The sequence below is a fragment of the Dermochelys coriacea genome, chromosome 2 (assembly GCF_009764565.3).
Source record: "Dermochelys coriacea isolate rDerCor1 chromosome 2, rDerCor1.pri.v4, whole genome shotgun sequence".
Classification (NCBI taxonomy): domain Eukaryota; kingdom Metazoa; phylum Chordata; order Testudines; family Dermochelyidae; genus Dermochelys; species Dermochelys coriacea.
In genome coordinates, this window is record NC_050069.1 from 189516034 (window position 1) to 189532201 (window position 16168).

Consider the following 16168-nt stretch of genomic DNA (forward strand, 5'->3'; position numbering starts at 1 on the left):
TCATTCTATGCCCCTTCATTATTGCTGCACATGTTCCTCCCACTCCTCAGTGTTCATATACAAGTAGTTGATTCTCATGACCATCCTACCTGTTGTTCAGACAAGATATTCTGCTCCTTTAATTTTTCCTGAGGTCATTTGCTCCAGTTATTCTATTTATTTGGCCTCTAAATTTTCTCCAATTTGTTAATATCTTTTTGGGAATAAGGAGCCCAGAGATAGAAATGGGCCCAAACCAAACCTCCCAGTTTGAACATCCCCAGACTTTGCAATCTGAGGCCTGGTCTACCCTAGGAATTTACATTGGTATAGCTACCTCTCTCAGGGGTATGAAAAATCCATACCCCTAAGAGACACAGCTATACTGCCCTAACCCCTGGTGTAGATAGTGCTAGGTCAATGGAAAAGGCTACTGCCTCTTGGGAAAGTGGATTATCTATAGGTTTCAGAGTAGCAGCCGTGTTAGTCTGTATTCGCAAAAAGAAAAGGAGTACTTGTGGCACCTTAGAGACTAACAAATTTATTAGAGCATAAGCTTTCGTGAGCTACAGCTCACTTCATCGGATGCATTTGGTGGTCCAAATGCATCCGATGAAGTGAGCTGTAGCTCACGAAAGCTTATGCTCTAATAAATTTGTTAGTCTCTAAGGTGCCATAAGTACTCCTTTTCTTTTATCTATAGGTTGTGTCCATGCTGAAGTCTTAGTGTGGCACAGCTGCGCCACTGTAGTGTTTCAAGTACAGACATACCCTGAAGCTAGATTTTCATTTTATGATTACCCTCCACCTTGATAATGGCCAAACCAGAACTCAGAGTCTAGACAGTCCTGGGCTGGAGGGTTTGTCTAGGCTGCAGTCCCAGGGTCCAGATTTTGAAGGCCTGTGGACTCTTGGCTCAACTCTACATAGAAATAATCATAGCATTCTCAGTGTGGTCTCACTCATCCTGGTCAGAGTGAGACTATCACCTCTCTGGTGTCTGAGGTGAAGCCTCTGTGATTCTAGCCTATATTTGGTGTTACTTTATATGCCTTAGCACTGGCTGCTTTTTTTTTTTTTTTTTTTGCATTTCAAACTTCCATCTAATTTGTGGTCCTATATAATCCTAAAATAGGGTTTTTTCCATTACTGTTTTCCAATTAAGTTCTGGGGCCTTGCCATTCAGCCTATTCTGGATTGCATTCCTGCCCTGCAGGGAATTCAATTGAATAGCATCAAAATCCTGTTAGAAAGTCCGTTCCTTCATGTAGATCAGGTGAAATATTAGGGCTCTGGGACTATACTACCCTTCATCAGATTTTTGATAACTATGCCCCGGCTCTATCAATTTGCATTTTATCAGGATGTAAATATCATTTGTATTTCCTGTCCCTGCTTCAAACATCTCTCTGTCAATGTATATTATTTCTAATATCATCATTTTCTCTCTCTTTTTTTAAATTCCTGTCTTTTGCTACGTTGGTGGACTAGGGGAGGAAGAGGGCCGATATAGCCCCTTACTTTCATGCAAGCACAGGATAGGAGCTAGGATCTCTACCTAAGATGTGAGAATGCTAAGGGAGGAGGATGTCCATCTACAGTGCTGACTTTTGTGTATTTTCGGAGACCCAGGAATCCACAGGCCAGTGAGCATGTAAGCTGCAGTCAGCACATGTAGCTGTTTCCTTTCACAGGTGCATTAAAACATGCCCTTCCCACACAACCCTCAGGCGCACCAGTGTAATCCCACCCTGGCCAGAAGCATTAATTACAGAGGGAGATGAGTCTCCCAGAATCCCAGTTCCCCTTTGTAGCACAAGCCAGAAAAGGATTTGGCCTTTAGTCTAAAATAACATTGCGTGAATATGTTGTTTGGATCATTAATAGAAATGTTGAATGAAATCTTGCCTAACCCTGATCCCTATGGCACCTACTGGCCTACCAGCCCTTAACTTGGTACATATCTGTTTGTCAGTAGCCTCTTGACCTGCATGTACACAGAGTTATACCAGCTACAACTCATCTTTCAGCCAGGATTTTGTGAGGGACTGTGCCAAGGGATTTGAAGTCCATCTTTATTACATCTTTAAAATGCCACAGCAGTGCCCAGTCAAACACTGCAGCCACCTTTGTAACAAGAGGAGCTGAAAGTCAGGCTCCTCACTGGTATTTAGTCCTATAACAAGAGGCCTGGTTTTCAAAACAGCTGAGCTCCCAGCAACTCTCCCAGAGGAGTGTTGGGTGCTCAGCACATTTGAAAATCAAGCCACTTATTTAGGTATCTAAATATGGATCGAGGAGCACAGTTTTAGGTTCCGATTTTTGAAAATCTTGACTGCAATGTTAGAATATAGAATATCATAGAATATCAGGGTTGGAAGGGACCTCAGGAGGTCATCAAAGCATGTTAGTTAGGTTGGAGTAGTTCAGGGCACCTACATTTATCTGGAAGCAGAGCTCTATGCCCTTATTTTGGAAAATATCCAGATGCTCAATTCTCACGAGCGATCTGTCTTTCTAGTCACAATTCTAACTTACTTACTTACCTAGCCATCCATCCATAGGCATTTCTATAACACCTATCACCAGGGTATCTATGCACGGCTTCGCCCGTCATTTAACTTCTTACCTCCACCTTGAGAGGGGGATATTGGAATGTTAGTGTGATCTCATCAGTGAGCTTTTCATTAGTTTCCTGAATCTCAGCAATAATATTGACTTGTATGAGAAGTTCATCCTCAACAGATGTTACAGTCTTCATATAAGCATCAGTTGCAATATTCAGAGGGAGCTGAATAACTGGACAAACAACAGGGGGGAAAAAGATGTTAATGCAGCATTTTCTGTACACAACAACAGAAGGCTGAAGCAGAAAGTCAGTTGATCTTCATGAAAATGTTTGGTGATGTCTATTCTACATGACTTGATGTGCTGCATAGCTTTAATTATGGACCAATAAATGGGAACTGTTTTGCTTCTGGTCTAACATGGTTTGAACTCGGGATGTAAATAACGGTTAAAAAAAAGTAACCGTGTAACTGATTAAAATTTTATTGGTTACACGGTTAAACATTTAACTGGGGAGCAAAGGGGGGGTGCTGCAGGATCTCCATGTTTTACTCGGGGCTCAGCTAACAGCCCCTGCGGTGGAGGATCCCAGCCGCCAGTCCTCGCCGCAGGCCCTGCCGCCTGCACCCGGGGACTCCCCTGCCCACCCCCGCACCCGGGGTTTCTGCCGGCTACTGCCCCCCAGGAAGCAAGGGAGTCCTGGGCTCCCGGCAGCAGCGGAGTTTAATCGTTAACTGAAACAGATAAGACTAATACTTATCCGTTAACCTGTTAAACTTTTACATCCCTAGTTCCAATATGGGCAGAAGGTGAATTATCTGCAAAGGCAGTGGGCTGACACTCACCGAAAAGAGTGGGGTTGCAGTTACTAAGCAAGCCATGGTTAGGGTTGAGGAATGGAACTCCAAAGAAAGTCCCACCCAGGCCTTGGCACAGTAATGATGGGGCCAATATGGGTGAGAACCAGGAACATGAAGACCCTCTGGGAGAAAAGTTCAAGTGAGCAATATCTGATTGACAAGGGAAGATTCTGTCCCATATGTAACTCTCTTGACAGAAGCTCTCAGCACTTATTATTTATAGTGTGTTTCCTTGATTCAGAAGTAGTTTGACAGGATGGATTGTAAAGTGTTTAAGTGCATTTGGACGTATGAAATGCATAGATGCATTTGGGATACTTCCACTTGTTTGCCAGAGGCACAGGACATAAGGTATTTATTGGGATTATGTAAATTCTCTCCTCTTCTTAACTTTGCATTTTATTCCTAATTTTCCGGAAAACTTCCTTAGTGCTCGTGAAAGGCTCCCTCACTTGACTTGCAGGAGACCGAATTCTATCTAGCCACAAAATCTCCGCCAACTAATCTTCTTTAAATTTCCTGTCCTCACTTTTAAAGTCCCACCCTATGTAGCAGACCTCCACCCGCATTTAGTAGTAGAGGAAGTGTCCTATCACATACTTTCCGTGTATTCAGATAGCCATTTTATATATGTGATAACACTCATGAATCCTGAGAACTGAATGTATTTTAACCTGAGTGACTGATTATTCCTCTGAAGATTCTTATTGCAAATGCATTATTTGCCTTTAATTATTTGTCATCCATTAGTCTCATGTTTTAAAAAATTTCAATCATCTAATCAGGGATCGGAAATACTCTCTTGTGACCCCCCAGTGACACACAATGAATAACAAAGGGCAAACAGCTTTAGCGAACAGTTCAGGAGCAGCCCATCGTCTGAAATTAGTTTGTGTAAACTATTCTGCAAATAACAGCTGAGAATGAATACATTTGCTGAAGCCCTGAATCGGTTCATCAACAATTTAGAAACAGAAACATCACAAATGGGTTTAAATTCACAATCCCTAATGATTACACAACCAATAATCCAACCAATTTTAGCTGCTAAAATTTGGGATTGTGAATTTAAACACATGGGATATGACAGATTCATGGACCCACCAGGTTTGCCTTCAGTCTGGACAATCTGTTTGATGGATCCAAGATTGGCCTCTATTTTCCCGGTGTAGGACTGCAGTTGGCAAGAGGCAACGAGATTGATCGTCCACGCACCAGCAGAGCTGTTTTGTACAATGATGTTCAGATTAATGGGATTGCCCAGCCATAAAGCTTTTTCGTTCTCTACTTCCAGTTGGATCCCAGCCTGGACGGGTGGAAGCGGAGTTGTGCTCTGACTAACTGCCAAATTTGAAGAGTTCAGATAGGAGCAAGCCTTTTCCACAGCTTTCCTTTCCTCTGGAGAGCCTGAATACCAGGAAAAGGAAAAGCAAAGCTAAAGTCATAACAAATAATGTGCACTGTAATTTCCTCAATCTGGTCCAATTTTTCTGTTTATTCTTCTGCTAAAATATAGACAGCACAGCAGGGCATGCTTCCCAGCACTGAACACTGCATGTTTAAACTAGTCTACAGATCTCTCCTGATTTTACTCTACCATAGGATTTAAACAGCAGGTGAACACAGCAGGCCAGATTTTCAGAAGTGACCAGTAATTTTGTGGGTTGTCAATTTGAGACACTTCAGAGGACCCTGATCTTTAGAAGGTAGGTGCTCAGCACTTTCTGAAAATCAGTCTATCAAGTTAGGCACATAAAAAACACTACTCTTTTTTGAAAACTTAGGTCACCAGGTTTACACAACTCAAGGGTGAGGGAGGATGACTGAGAGTCAATATCAATATGTGGTGGCCAAAAACTACACTAAAAGTGATCCATAGAATTTTGTATATACAGAATGGAGCGTGAAGCAGGTTCAGATATCCCAGGCTTCTGTTCACAAGAATGGGCTAGCACAAAGACCTAAGACTGCAAGAGCTGTAGAGAAGAAAACTTATCTAAAATACCTATACTGGAAGACTGGTGAGAAGAAGGATCAAATGCAGAGTCTAACTTAAATGCCTTTCTGCAATAGTTCCTCTGACTTCCCAATCTGGCTGATCCTCAGATGAGATGTTTTAATAGTCACATTGCTTAACATAGCAAGTTTCTGGGTATGTGGTAAGGGGGGGAGCTGTTTCTTGAAATATGATATAATTTATAGATAGAAGAAGATAAGAAATGGAGCAATTTTGGATCAAGCAGAACTGCTGAATCTATTGGATCTATTTCTCTTGTTACTAGCATGCTTGCTACAACCTCTTACTGAAAAACAGCCAGCAGGTATCACTGCAGACACAAAGATACTCATAGCCAATATTCCTGATTCCCTTGCTGTTTCTGAATGTATTTTGCCGAGTAGTACACTTTAAATGTGCATTACTAAAGCAGCCGATCGGATTTCCACACTGATAAAGCATGTGACTACTCTGGTGACTACAAAAAATCGTGTGACCAACTGTCTCATCTTATCTTCTACAGGATGCTGGAAAGATCACGACTACCGGTCACCTTCTGGGAATTTGTACTGTGCCGTAATGTCTTCCCTTGTGTTCTTCCCAACAGCTTTGGTGCTGATGCTCTTCCCAATGGCCTTGGCCTCCTCACGCAGTTTGACAAGTTTCTGTTTGCCATTCACGTTCTTCACTTGCCAGAAGACCATGTCAGCATTCACTTCAGCAAACACAAACTTGGAGTCGTACAGCAAATAGACTTCTCCACTTCTTATGGCTTTTAGTGGACAAGGGCCGCACTGGTAAACACCTAAAGAATATGTTGAATGTTACTTTCTTTTCACATGTATTAAGTGAGGCTCCATTTTCCTCAATCACCACATACACACAATATCTCTGACATCCCACAGCAGTGGCCCACCCCCTTGGTAATTGAACCTGTCAATAAATATTCCTCCACACTAGTTCCGAGCTCAAAACTTTTTTGCTTCTTTAAGTAGCAGATTTTTTACATGATGAAATGTGATTTGTATCAAAGGTGCAAAGCTCAGGGTGGCCTGTAAGAGCTTCTATATATTTTACTCTCTTTAAGAATCACAGAATGAGAAAGAGACAGTCTTGTGATTCAGGGAGTTGAACTCTGGATTCAACTCCTGGTTGTGACATTGACCTGCTGTGTGATCTTGGGTAAGGCCCTTTAACCCTCTATACCTCAGTTCCCCATCCATAATATAGAATAATACTATCCTATTTGACAATACTTCCTGTCATTTACAGATGTATAGAACCAGGGCTAGTAATACCTTCCCAGGGAAACCCTACAGAAAGGGCAACACTACATGGGAAAACCTCGAAGCTGCAATTTGTAGTTTCTGACTCACTGTCTGGGTGGGAAGAGGAAATCATGGTCCTCCCAACAAATAGCTGTTGTGAAGCCTTTGCAGAAATCCCATGGCTTAGAAGGTACTGGGACCTTGATGCTACTCCCTGGGCCTCCTGGCTAGCAGCACAGCACCTGCCTCCTTCTCTACTATACCCTGTTCCCCAAAAGAAAGCAGTGTGACAATGTTATGATTAACTGCCATGGAGTTTTCTCTGTGGTTTGCAAGAACACCAGGTAGAGAAACTGTTCCATGACAATGCAATCTCTGTCCACCTTCCCAAAGCCAGTGAAGCCCTAATCACATGGGGTTTCCCTCCATAGGCTCAGAGGAGTGGCTCCCTTCCCTTAGCTGTTTTAGGATTAAAGGAGTGTGATTTCTCTTCCTTTCAGCCCATTCGCAATGCATAGTGGGGATGGAGGAGGGATTGTGGGTCAGTATAAGGCCCCTGAAGTATGGGCTACTGGACAGAGTACAGGACTGAGACTCAGGAGTCCTGAGTTCTATTCCCAGCTCTGCCACTGACCTGCTGGGTGACCTTGGGCAAAGCACAGCTTTGTGCCTCAGTTTCCCCATACGTAAAACAGGAATAATGATACTGACTTCCTTGGTAAAGCACTTGAGGGGAGATATGATTGCTCTCTATAAATATATCAGAGGGATAAATGCAGGAGAGGGAGAGGAATTATTTAAGCTCAGCACCAATGTGGACACAAGAACAAATGGGTATAAACTGGCCACCAGGAAGTTTAGACTTGAAATCAGACGAAGGTTTCTAACCATCAGAGGAGTGAAGTTTTGGAATAGCCTTCCAAGGGAAGCAGTGGGGGCAAAAGATCTATCTGGCTTTAAGATTCTACTCGATAAGTTTATGGAGGTGATGGTATGATGGGATAATGTGATTTTGGTAATTAATTGATCTTTAAATATTCAGGGTAAATAGGACTAATCCCCTGAGATGGGATATTAGATGGATGGGATCTGAGTTACCCAGGAAAGAATTTTCTATAGTATCTGGCTGGTGAATCTTGCTCATATGCTCAGGGTTTAGCTGATCGCCATATTTGGGGTGGGGAAGGAATTTTCCTCCAGGGCAGATTGGAAGAGGTCCTGGAGGTTTTTCGCCTTCCTCTGTAGCATGGGGCACGGGTCACTTGAGGGAGGCTTCTCTGCTCCTTGAAGTCTTTAAACCACGATTTGAGGACTTCAATAGCTCAGACATAGGTGAGAGGTTTATCGCAGGAGTGGGTGGATGAGATTCTTTGGCCTGCGTTGTGCAGGAGGTCGGACTAGATGATCAGAATGGTCGTTTCTGAGCTTAGTATCTATGAATCTATGAAATCTACTGATGAAAAGTGCCATATAAGTGTTTTATTGTTATTTGAAATCTGATTGTTGATTTTGTAAGGAACCCTTTTTTCTCAAGACACTGGGAACAATTCCCCATAAGAACCATTCAGGTTCAGTGCATTAAGGGCCTTGTCCCAGTTTAAACTTCCTATTATTCATTACAGTCTGTCCCCCTCCCTCACTCTATAGTCCCCAGTGCTTCATTAGATGCCATCTCCCTCCAGCCTCCTCCTTACTCTGGAGTAGGAGAGATCTGATAAATAATCCCATTCTTTGTATGTTCACTGTTGGTAGCCCTGGTTGCAATCCTCAGCTCAGTTGATGATGCTAGCGATCCTACCACAGTCTCCCCTATGAAAACAGCTGCAGACATGCAATTTCTAAGCAGGTTTTACAAAGCAGCGAAAGATTCCTGAAGCCCAAAATCACAGCTGAGCATTTCCTGCGAGGTGCTGAGCACCCTCAACTCCCATTGACTATAATAAGAGTTGACAGTGCTCAGCAGCACTGCAGGATCAGGCCCTGAGTATCTATCTGCACGTGCTGGAGTTCAGCATATTTCAGTTTGCAATGATAATTCTAGGCCTTCTTTATTTCAGCTTTTCTGACTCCTGCTACAATTACACAGTTGCGAACTACTCTATTCCCAAACCCAAAATGGCAAGGGACAGCATATTAAATAGCATCTGTAACAGGGGCTAATGCACAGGCCAACACTTTGAAACCTGCTTTATCTGTAGGATCTAGAGATGTATACTGATGGATGTTGGAAACTGACCCGAAAAGGTACAGGCTGAAAAAAGTGTGTCAACAGAATTTACTGTAAAATAAAAATAGTGCTTTGCCTTTCTGTAGTGCTTGTAATCTGAGGACATCAACATGCTTTGCCAACATTAATCAATTAGTCTTCACAACACTCTTTTAGGCAGTAACTATCATCTCCTGTTCAGTAATGGAGGCCCAGAGAGGCAAAATGACTTGCCCAAGGTCACCCAGTAAATCAGGGTAGAGATGAGAACAGAACCCAGATCTCCTGATTCCCAGCCCCACGCTCCAACCCCTTAAACTATTTTCACTTCCTAGTGACAGCAAATGTTTGATTTTCTGCTTGCAAAAATGCCGTAACATTTACATCCATGGCACCAGCAGTGAGGCCAAAGGACTCTCATTTAAGAGGTCAGAACATAGGACTGGGAACCAGGAGATCTAACTTCTATTCTCAGATCTACCCCTGTGTGAACTTGGGCAACTCACTTTGCTCAGGTTTGACATGAATTGGACTAGTCAAGTGCTTAAAGTCAAACAGGTGATTATGGCCTCTTTTCAGCAAAGGACTTAATCTCCTTGTAAAATATTCCCCTCCTCCCCAAAATCACAATAGAGTCTCTTTGCTTGTAAATCCTACCTTGACTTATCTCCTGTGGGGTGGCATCAACTGCCTGCCAGCCATCAAAACCCTGGGGCAAGTCTGGCCTTTTCATCCACACATCAGTCCACACGTGAAAATTCCTACATGCAATTAGGTTGCAAAGTTAAAAACAAAATTATTTGCACCCTGCAATTTAACATGCATGTTCAGCCTCTTGGACCCAAAGAGCTGAGCGACTGGACTGATCCCCCAGAGGAAGAGGTGGGCTCAGTTTTGTACCCGGACTCATTTTTACATCAGATATACTTTTTTAAAGAACGGGAAAAAAATCTGTATTTTTCCATGCATTACGTCCTTTGCACATAGTGAGAAGAGAGCTGTAAACCACTGCAGCAGTCTTACATCTTTCTGTCTTTAATTGTCAGATTGTGATCTCCTTACTCACACTGACTGGTAGTTTATACCGCAGCTTTACTACTGGTGGCAATGAGACTAGTTGGGGAGCCATGTGCTATTCAGCCTGAACAAGGGGGCCACAGCCTGGCCTTTATTTGGGGAGAGGGAACAGGGACATGCACCTGTGCAGAACGAGACCCTCGTTCAAAGCCTGCTGGCTTTGGCCAATGGGAATCTTACTATTGACTTCAATAGGCTTTGGACTGGGCCCAGAATGAAGCTGGGCTCCTAAACATGAACTGTCTCATTCACTATAAATCAGCTAGGCTTTTGATGCACACACAGCACCATCTATCTTTGCTCAGACCATTACATGATCATTGTTAAAAATACCCTTAATGTTATTTTTTAAAATGTATGGCTTGATCCAATGTCCACTGTAGGCCATGAATGTCTTCCATTGATTTAAATTAGCACTGGATTAGACTCTTGCTGCTCATGAGCAAAGTATGATTTTCAAAGGCTCATAATGTGGCCAAGTCAACCCCAAATTGCATCAAGTCACTTGAAAACACTTCTCTGGCCCAAGAGTTGTTTCCATGACTAATGTCAAGCACCAGCCATGTAGGCACTAGAACCAAGCAATACATAAGTTTTTTTTGTAATGAAAAAAAAAAGGCATTTTTTTTTTCATTTTCTTCATTCACAAAGATGGCTGAAACACTTTTCTATGTGGTTTGCTGGAAAATTCAACTTCAGAAAGAGACCAAGCATGCAAAATTTCAGCTGGATAGGATAGAAAGATATGAGCAGGTCAAAACAGGGGGCTTAGAATGGAACAGCTTGGGAATTCTTAACTACAGCTGGTGCTAAGCTATAACACAAACCCTGCTAGAGCCCAAACTATCTATTCATCTCAGATGCAGGTCTAACAGGGAAATGCCTACAGAAAATATTCAAGTTTCCTCTTATTGTTCAGCTACAAATTCAAAATAATCGAGAAGTTCTAAAAGAAAAACCTCCTTGTGATTAGAAATACAAAATAAAGTTCTACGGGAAAGCTTCAGAAGTACAGGAATTATTTAGCATTCTTTAGAGTTACCAGACAGAGTCTGATGTCATGTCATCCAGTTTTTCGCCCCTTTCATTCAGGTAGATGTCAACTTTCAGATTTTCCTCAGTATCGTGAGCTGAAGCGAAGTTAGTCACACTTCTGGCTGGAATCCCCAAGCAGCGCATGACTGAAATATAGACGAATGAAACATCACTGGAAAAGGCTGTTTGGAAAGTTCCCCACCACTGGCTGCACTGTGTGGAGGAATCTCTCCCCAGTGTTTGGTTTATCAGGAAAGATGGATGGTGTCATGTTTTACCTGTAGTAAAAACTCCGGAGAAAACCCAGCACTGACCAAAGCAGATGGGTTTTTTTGTTTTGTAGTATTTCTGCAAAATTAGGGCACTTCCTGTCCAGGCCATGGGGGCAGTTCCACCAGTATAAATTCCTGACCAGTTCCCAAAAAGGACTCCTGAGTCATCATTGGAATTAACCTAAGACACGGAGAATAGAGAAAACAAAGTCTAGCAAGCAGGGCCGGTGCAAGGATATTTTGCGCTCTAGGCGAAACTTCCACCTTGTGTCCCCCCTTCCTCCGGAGCATCGTTTATTATAAACTTTCAAAAATGAATACTGCATAATGTGGCATTGTTAATTAGAATTAATACACGTTCTGCTTGAAAACTGATTAATTTCATTATTTAGTCTACATATTTAATGAAAATAAATGGCCTTGGGTCTCCTGCATGTGTCTAGAATCCCTCCTCCCCCCCCGGCATGGATCTGGAAAGGGGTGTTTTGGGGATCAGAGCACAGAGCTGGGAGTCGGGCTCTGGCTTCTATTCTCCACCCTGGCACCAACTCACTGGATGACTTCAGGCAAGTTACTTCCCCGTTCTGGGCTTCAGTTCCCCCCAGTGCTAAGATGTGAAATGGTTCCTTGCTCCTGGGCTGGAAAGTGCAATGCAAGGGGTAGGGGGTGTCTGAAGGCCTGTCTTCCCCACAGGTGTGAGGCGAGGACAGAGTTCCAGCCTCTGTCATGATCGTCCTGGTTGCTTTACTCTGCCCCACGCTGCTGAAGCCCCTTACTCAGAGAGCTCTGGCCCAGGGCAGAGGCATCAGTGTCATTCTGGACCTGATTTTGAGAGATGCTGAGCACTGTGGTTCCCCCGATGTCTATGGGAACTCCGGGGTTCTCAGTACTTCTGAAACTCAGGGCAATTTATTTCGAATGCTGGGCCAGGACTGAGCCTGCAAAGGCAGGTCCATATACACCCCTCAATCCACAGCCAATCTCCCATCAATAACAATACAAGCAATCAGTAGAACGATGAGGGGCAGCTGGCCCAATGCTGGGAGTGGGGAGGATATGGCCCTAATGTGGTCACTGAACTTCTACCTAGTAAAGTTACTGGTGCATCTGCTGTCATTCAGCAGGAGAACAAAAATGTCTTGGGTGCTGCAGCCTGCCCAGGGTTCAGCTGCACTTAACCTGAGTTGCTCGCACACTTGCAGTGGTTGTGCACCACGCAACTGGTCACCCATGTTACATGAAAATCTGGCTCTGACGGTGTCGTAATTAGACTTAACAGTTACTGCCGCATTTCCTAGAGCTGTTGTCCCAGGCTGGCTGCAGACTCAGGTAGACAGAACTGTGTCGGCTAGACGCCCATCACCTTTGGAAGATTTTCCTTGTAGTCATAAGGGCTTGAGACAGCTGTGTTTCTTCACTGAAAATTTGCAGTGTGTTGCCCCTGAATCCCTGTGTTCAAAGCAGGACCCCGACACTGACTCCCCGGGTGACCTTGGGCAAATCATGTCCCTGTTCTCTGCCTCAGTTTCCCCAAAACTGGGGCTCTATTTACCTGCTCCACAGGGCTGCAGGGATGGATGGGAATGAAGCCTTGGAAGGTGGCACATGCTGAGGACGGTTACACTTTTGCAGCTCTTTAACCTGTATTCCCTGGCAGGGCCATGATCCACCGCCATTGGTGGACCGGTGGCCACGGTCTCCTCTTCCTTCCTGCCCCCCCCCTCCGCCACTGCATTGCTTTCAATAGGGCCAGCTGCAGGCAGGCAGGCTGTCACCCACTCCGATCTGCAGCTGGCAGCCCTTGGGCAGCAGCCACTGCTGCGGCAGGGGGGCCGGAGGGAGCGGACTAGGGAGTGATGCGGGAGCTCGGGGAGGAGGTGGCTCCGGGCTGGCAGGGGGGGCACAGGCGGGCAGTGATGTGGGGCGCGATGGAGGGAGGTGGCGGGGCCCACGGTTGCAGAGGTAGGTATGATTGAGGTAGGTGCTAACGCGGCTGCGAGTGGCCCATCCCCCTGCCGGAAGCAATAGTGTAAAAAAAAAAATTGGGGCACTGCTTTTTGGTGCCCCCAAATCTTGGCACCCTAGGCAGCCACTTTGTTCACCTAGTAGTTACTCTGACCCTGCAGGCAAGAGACCGAGTGGAACTCAGACCTGTCATGGGGATCCCTTCTGTGCCTGCACTTCCTCTGGGCACAGGGCACCCACTGTAACTATGGCAATTAGCAAGGTTGTCAGCCAGCTGCCCATGTTCTTCCTGTAAGGCTCAGACATCCAGAGAGGAGGTGTAACTGCTGCTCAGAGGAGATGTAACTCAGCATGCATTTTGCATCATAAGTTCTTCTAGTGCACTGAAAGGGGAACATACCATGTACAATAGCTGTTCTCCTGATTCTTGCCCCACCCCCCTCAGCTGCAGAGAGGGCAACTTCAGCATAGCAGCCATGAATCAGAGAGCACTGGCTAGATAATGTGGGGATGCTACATTGCAGCTACCTTTTCCCTCTGCCAATTTCTTCAGATCCTGTCCTCCATATGAGTTATAAGCAAAAATCCATTTCAAATTAGGCCTGTAATGGTTTTCTAAATGCCAAGGGCAGGGAAGAGATTGAGACAGACAAATAGGTGGAAGAGGGGTTGGGACAAACTGATTTGCAGCAGCAAAACAAAAAGAAATGAGTCAATGGCAAATCACTTCTTGGAGAGACTCACCAAAGCAGACATGGCTCTGGACACAATCACAGGATCTTTTCTAACTTTATGCTTGAGTTTACTTTTGTCCAGGAGATACATACAGCAGTCCAAGACGTCTTCCTCAAACTGTTTTGGAGAGAAAAAACAAAGGCCTGTTTACTTGCTGCTCCAAATGCAAACTGCCTGATGCTGACAAGTCTATTTGAGAAAAAAAAACGAGGAGTACTTGTGGCACCGTAGAGACTAACACATTTATTTTGGCATAAACTTTCATGGGCTAAAATCCATTTCATTGAAGTTTTCTTACAGCAACTAATCTATAGGACTGAGATTAACCTCCAAACCTTCTTTATTATGTCAGATGAATTTAGTGTCCATGAAAGGTATTGGATTGACTTCCATGGAGACTGAAGTTCACCGGTTATCTACAGAACAGGGTCCCAGAACTGCCATACCTCTGCCTTAGGCCTGAAATGGAAGGACCTCATCTGGGGGGCAAGCATAGACCAGTCTCCATGCATTAATATAGAGGACCTTATCCAGCAATCCTTACTCACATGAATAGTCTTTAGTTACATTAATAGTCTCACTGAAGTCAGTGGAAGTACTCATGTGAGTAACAAAAGCTTGTGAGAGTAAAAGGGAGAACGAATATATATTGCAACCTAACTGTAGAGAGATAAGGTGGGGGAGATAATATCTTTTATTGGACCAACTTCTGTAGGTGAGAAAGACGTGTATACACAGAGCTCTTCTTCAGTCCTCTGAGACCTTTCTCCCTCGCAGGGTCTCAGAGCCCAAGCTCCAATCTGAACCTAAACGTCTACACTGCAATTTTATAGCCCCTGCAGCCACAGCCCCGCAAGCCCGAGTCAGCTGCCCCGAGCCAGCCACAGCCATACCATCTGTCTTTTATTGCAGTGTAGATATACCTATTACTTTTTTTGGTTTTTTTATTTATTACTTGTGTGAACACACAATTTAAGAAATATGCCAAAGAGCACAAGAGACCAAAGCTCTCTATTTATCTATAGCACACATACAGATTTCCTCCACTTCTCTGCTAATGATATCTCAGAGCTGTCTTGGAGGGTGACCTTTCTGAGTTACAGGGTAGTTCACCTATCATGCCCATTCAGTTACTGGTCAACCGGTAAATGTGTAAATTATATGATGAGGTCTTTAGACCTTTTGGGCCCAGTTCTCCCCTTTCTTACACTGATGTAACAGTGTGGAGAATCAGGTCTTTTATTTCTTAACACTTTCTGAATATCATTATCACATTAATAACAACCACTTTTTAAATCAAATCTATCGTTTAGGGTTTTATACTGTCTGCAATCACAGAATATCTGAGTGCCTACCATGTTAAATCAACAGCAATAGCGAAGTCCCTCCTGGACTTCATGGAGTTTCTAGCATGTGTCCCTTTTCGGGGTAAAAAACTCTGTTTGGACTAGGGTTTTTGCTTTCTATCTTTTAGATTTCATCAATTTACCTTTTAAAACCATGTCTTGGGGGACTGTGGCTTGGTGTAGGGGAGTTTGAGTAGAAGGGTGTCCGTGCTGTGTCATTCATATGGTGGGTAGGCCTTTTTGAAGGATAAGGTTTAACAATGTTTCCTAAAGATGATTAGACTCTGGATTTGCCTGAGGTCCTCTGGAAGTTGGCTCCATAGCCACCTCCCCTCTAAAGAATGCTTTGTCTCACATGCTTCATGTTGGACATTGTGATCTGACTATAAATATATAAAACTCCATTCTTAGGCCCTAATTCAGGAAGGAACTTAATCATGTGTGTTACTTTAAGCATGTGAGTATTCCCTTTGAAATGAATAAGACTACTCATGACCTCTGAGATATGTATGTGCTTATGTAGCTCCTTGAACTGAGATCTCAGGGAAAGGTCACATTTGTTGGAATAGCACCTGCTTATGTTGAGAGAGAGAGAGAGAGAGTGAGTGTGTATGATCATTTCCATATTATTACAGTCTTTACCTGTCCAAAATTCCAGGGTCTTCCAACTATATTTTGTATTGATCCAACATAGATGTAGCCTGTGTCACTGAGAACGTATTCCAATCTTTCAGGATCATTAGGCATGAAAACTGTGTCAGCTGAAGAAAACACATGAACATGTTACTTGATTTTCATGCACTTGGTAGAAAACTTGTCAAAGGCTCAACAAGTCTTTTCTGTTCTTGAAACATAAAGCTA

General features: G+C 43.8%; 1 protein-coding gene across 8 annotated transcripts in view; it reads right to left on the reverse strand.

Annotated features, from left to right (window-relative positions):
- The window catches only part of TGM4 (transglutaminase 4), a 51556-nt gene that overhangs the window by 2752 nt on the left and 32636 nt on the right, over positions 1–16168 (reverse strand). For all 8 annotated transcript variants that reach the window (XR_006279255.1, XR_006279257.1, XR_006279254.1 and 5 more), the window contains 8 exons: positions 15950–16068; positions 13971–14078; positions 11268–11442; positions 10997–11135; positions 9535–9638; positions 5957–6208; positions 4512–4814; positions 2609–2778 (listed from right to left, as the gene is read on the reverse strand). Coding sequence is in view for 2 of the 8 variants with exons in the window: in XM_038391631.2 (XP_038247559.1) it covers positions 2609–2778; positions 4512–4814; positions 5957–6208; positions 9535–9638; positions 10997–11135; positions 11268–11442; positions 13971–14078; positions 15950–16068 (1370 nt within the window). In the remaining 6 variants the exon portion in view is untranslated. The remainder of the gene's footprint in view (positions 1–2608; positions 2779–4511; positions 4815–5956; positions 6209–9534; positions 9639–10996; positions 11136–11267; positions 11443–13970; positions 14079–15949; positions 16069–16168) is intronic.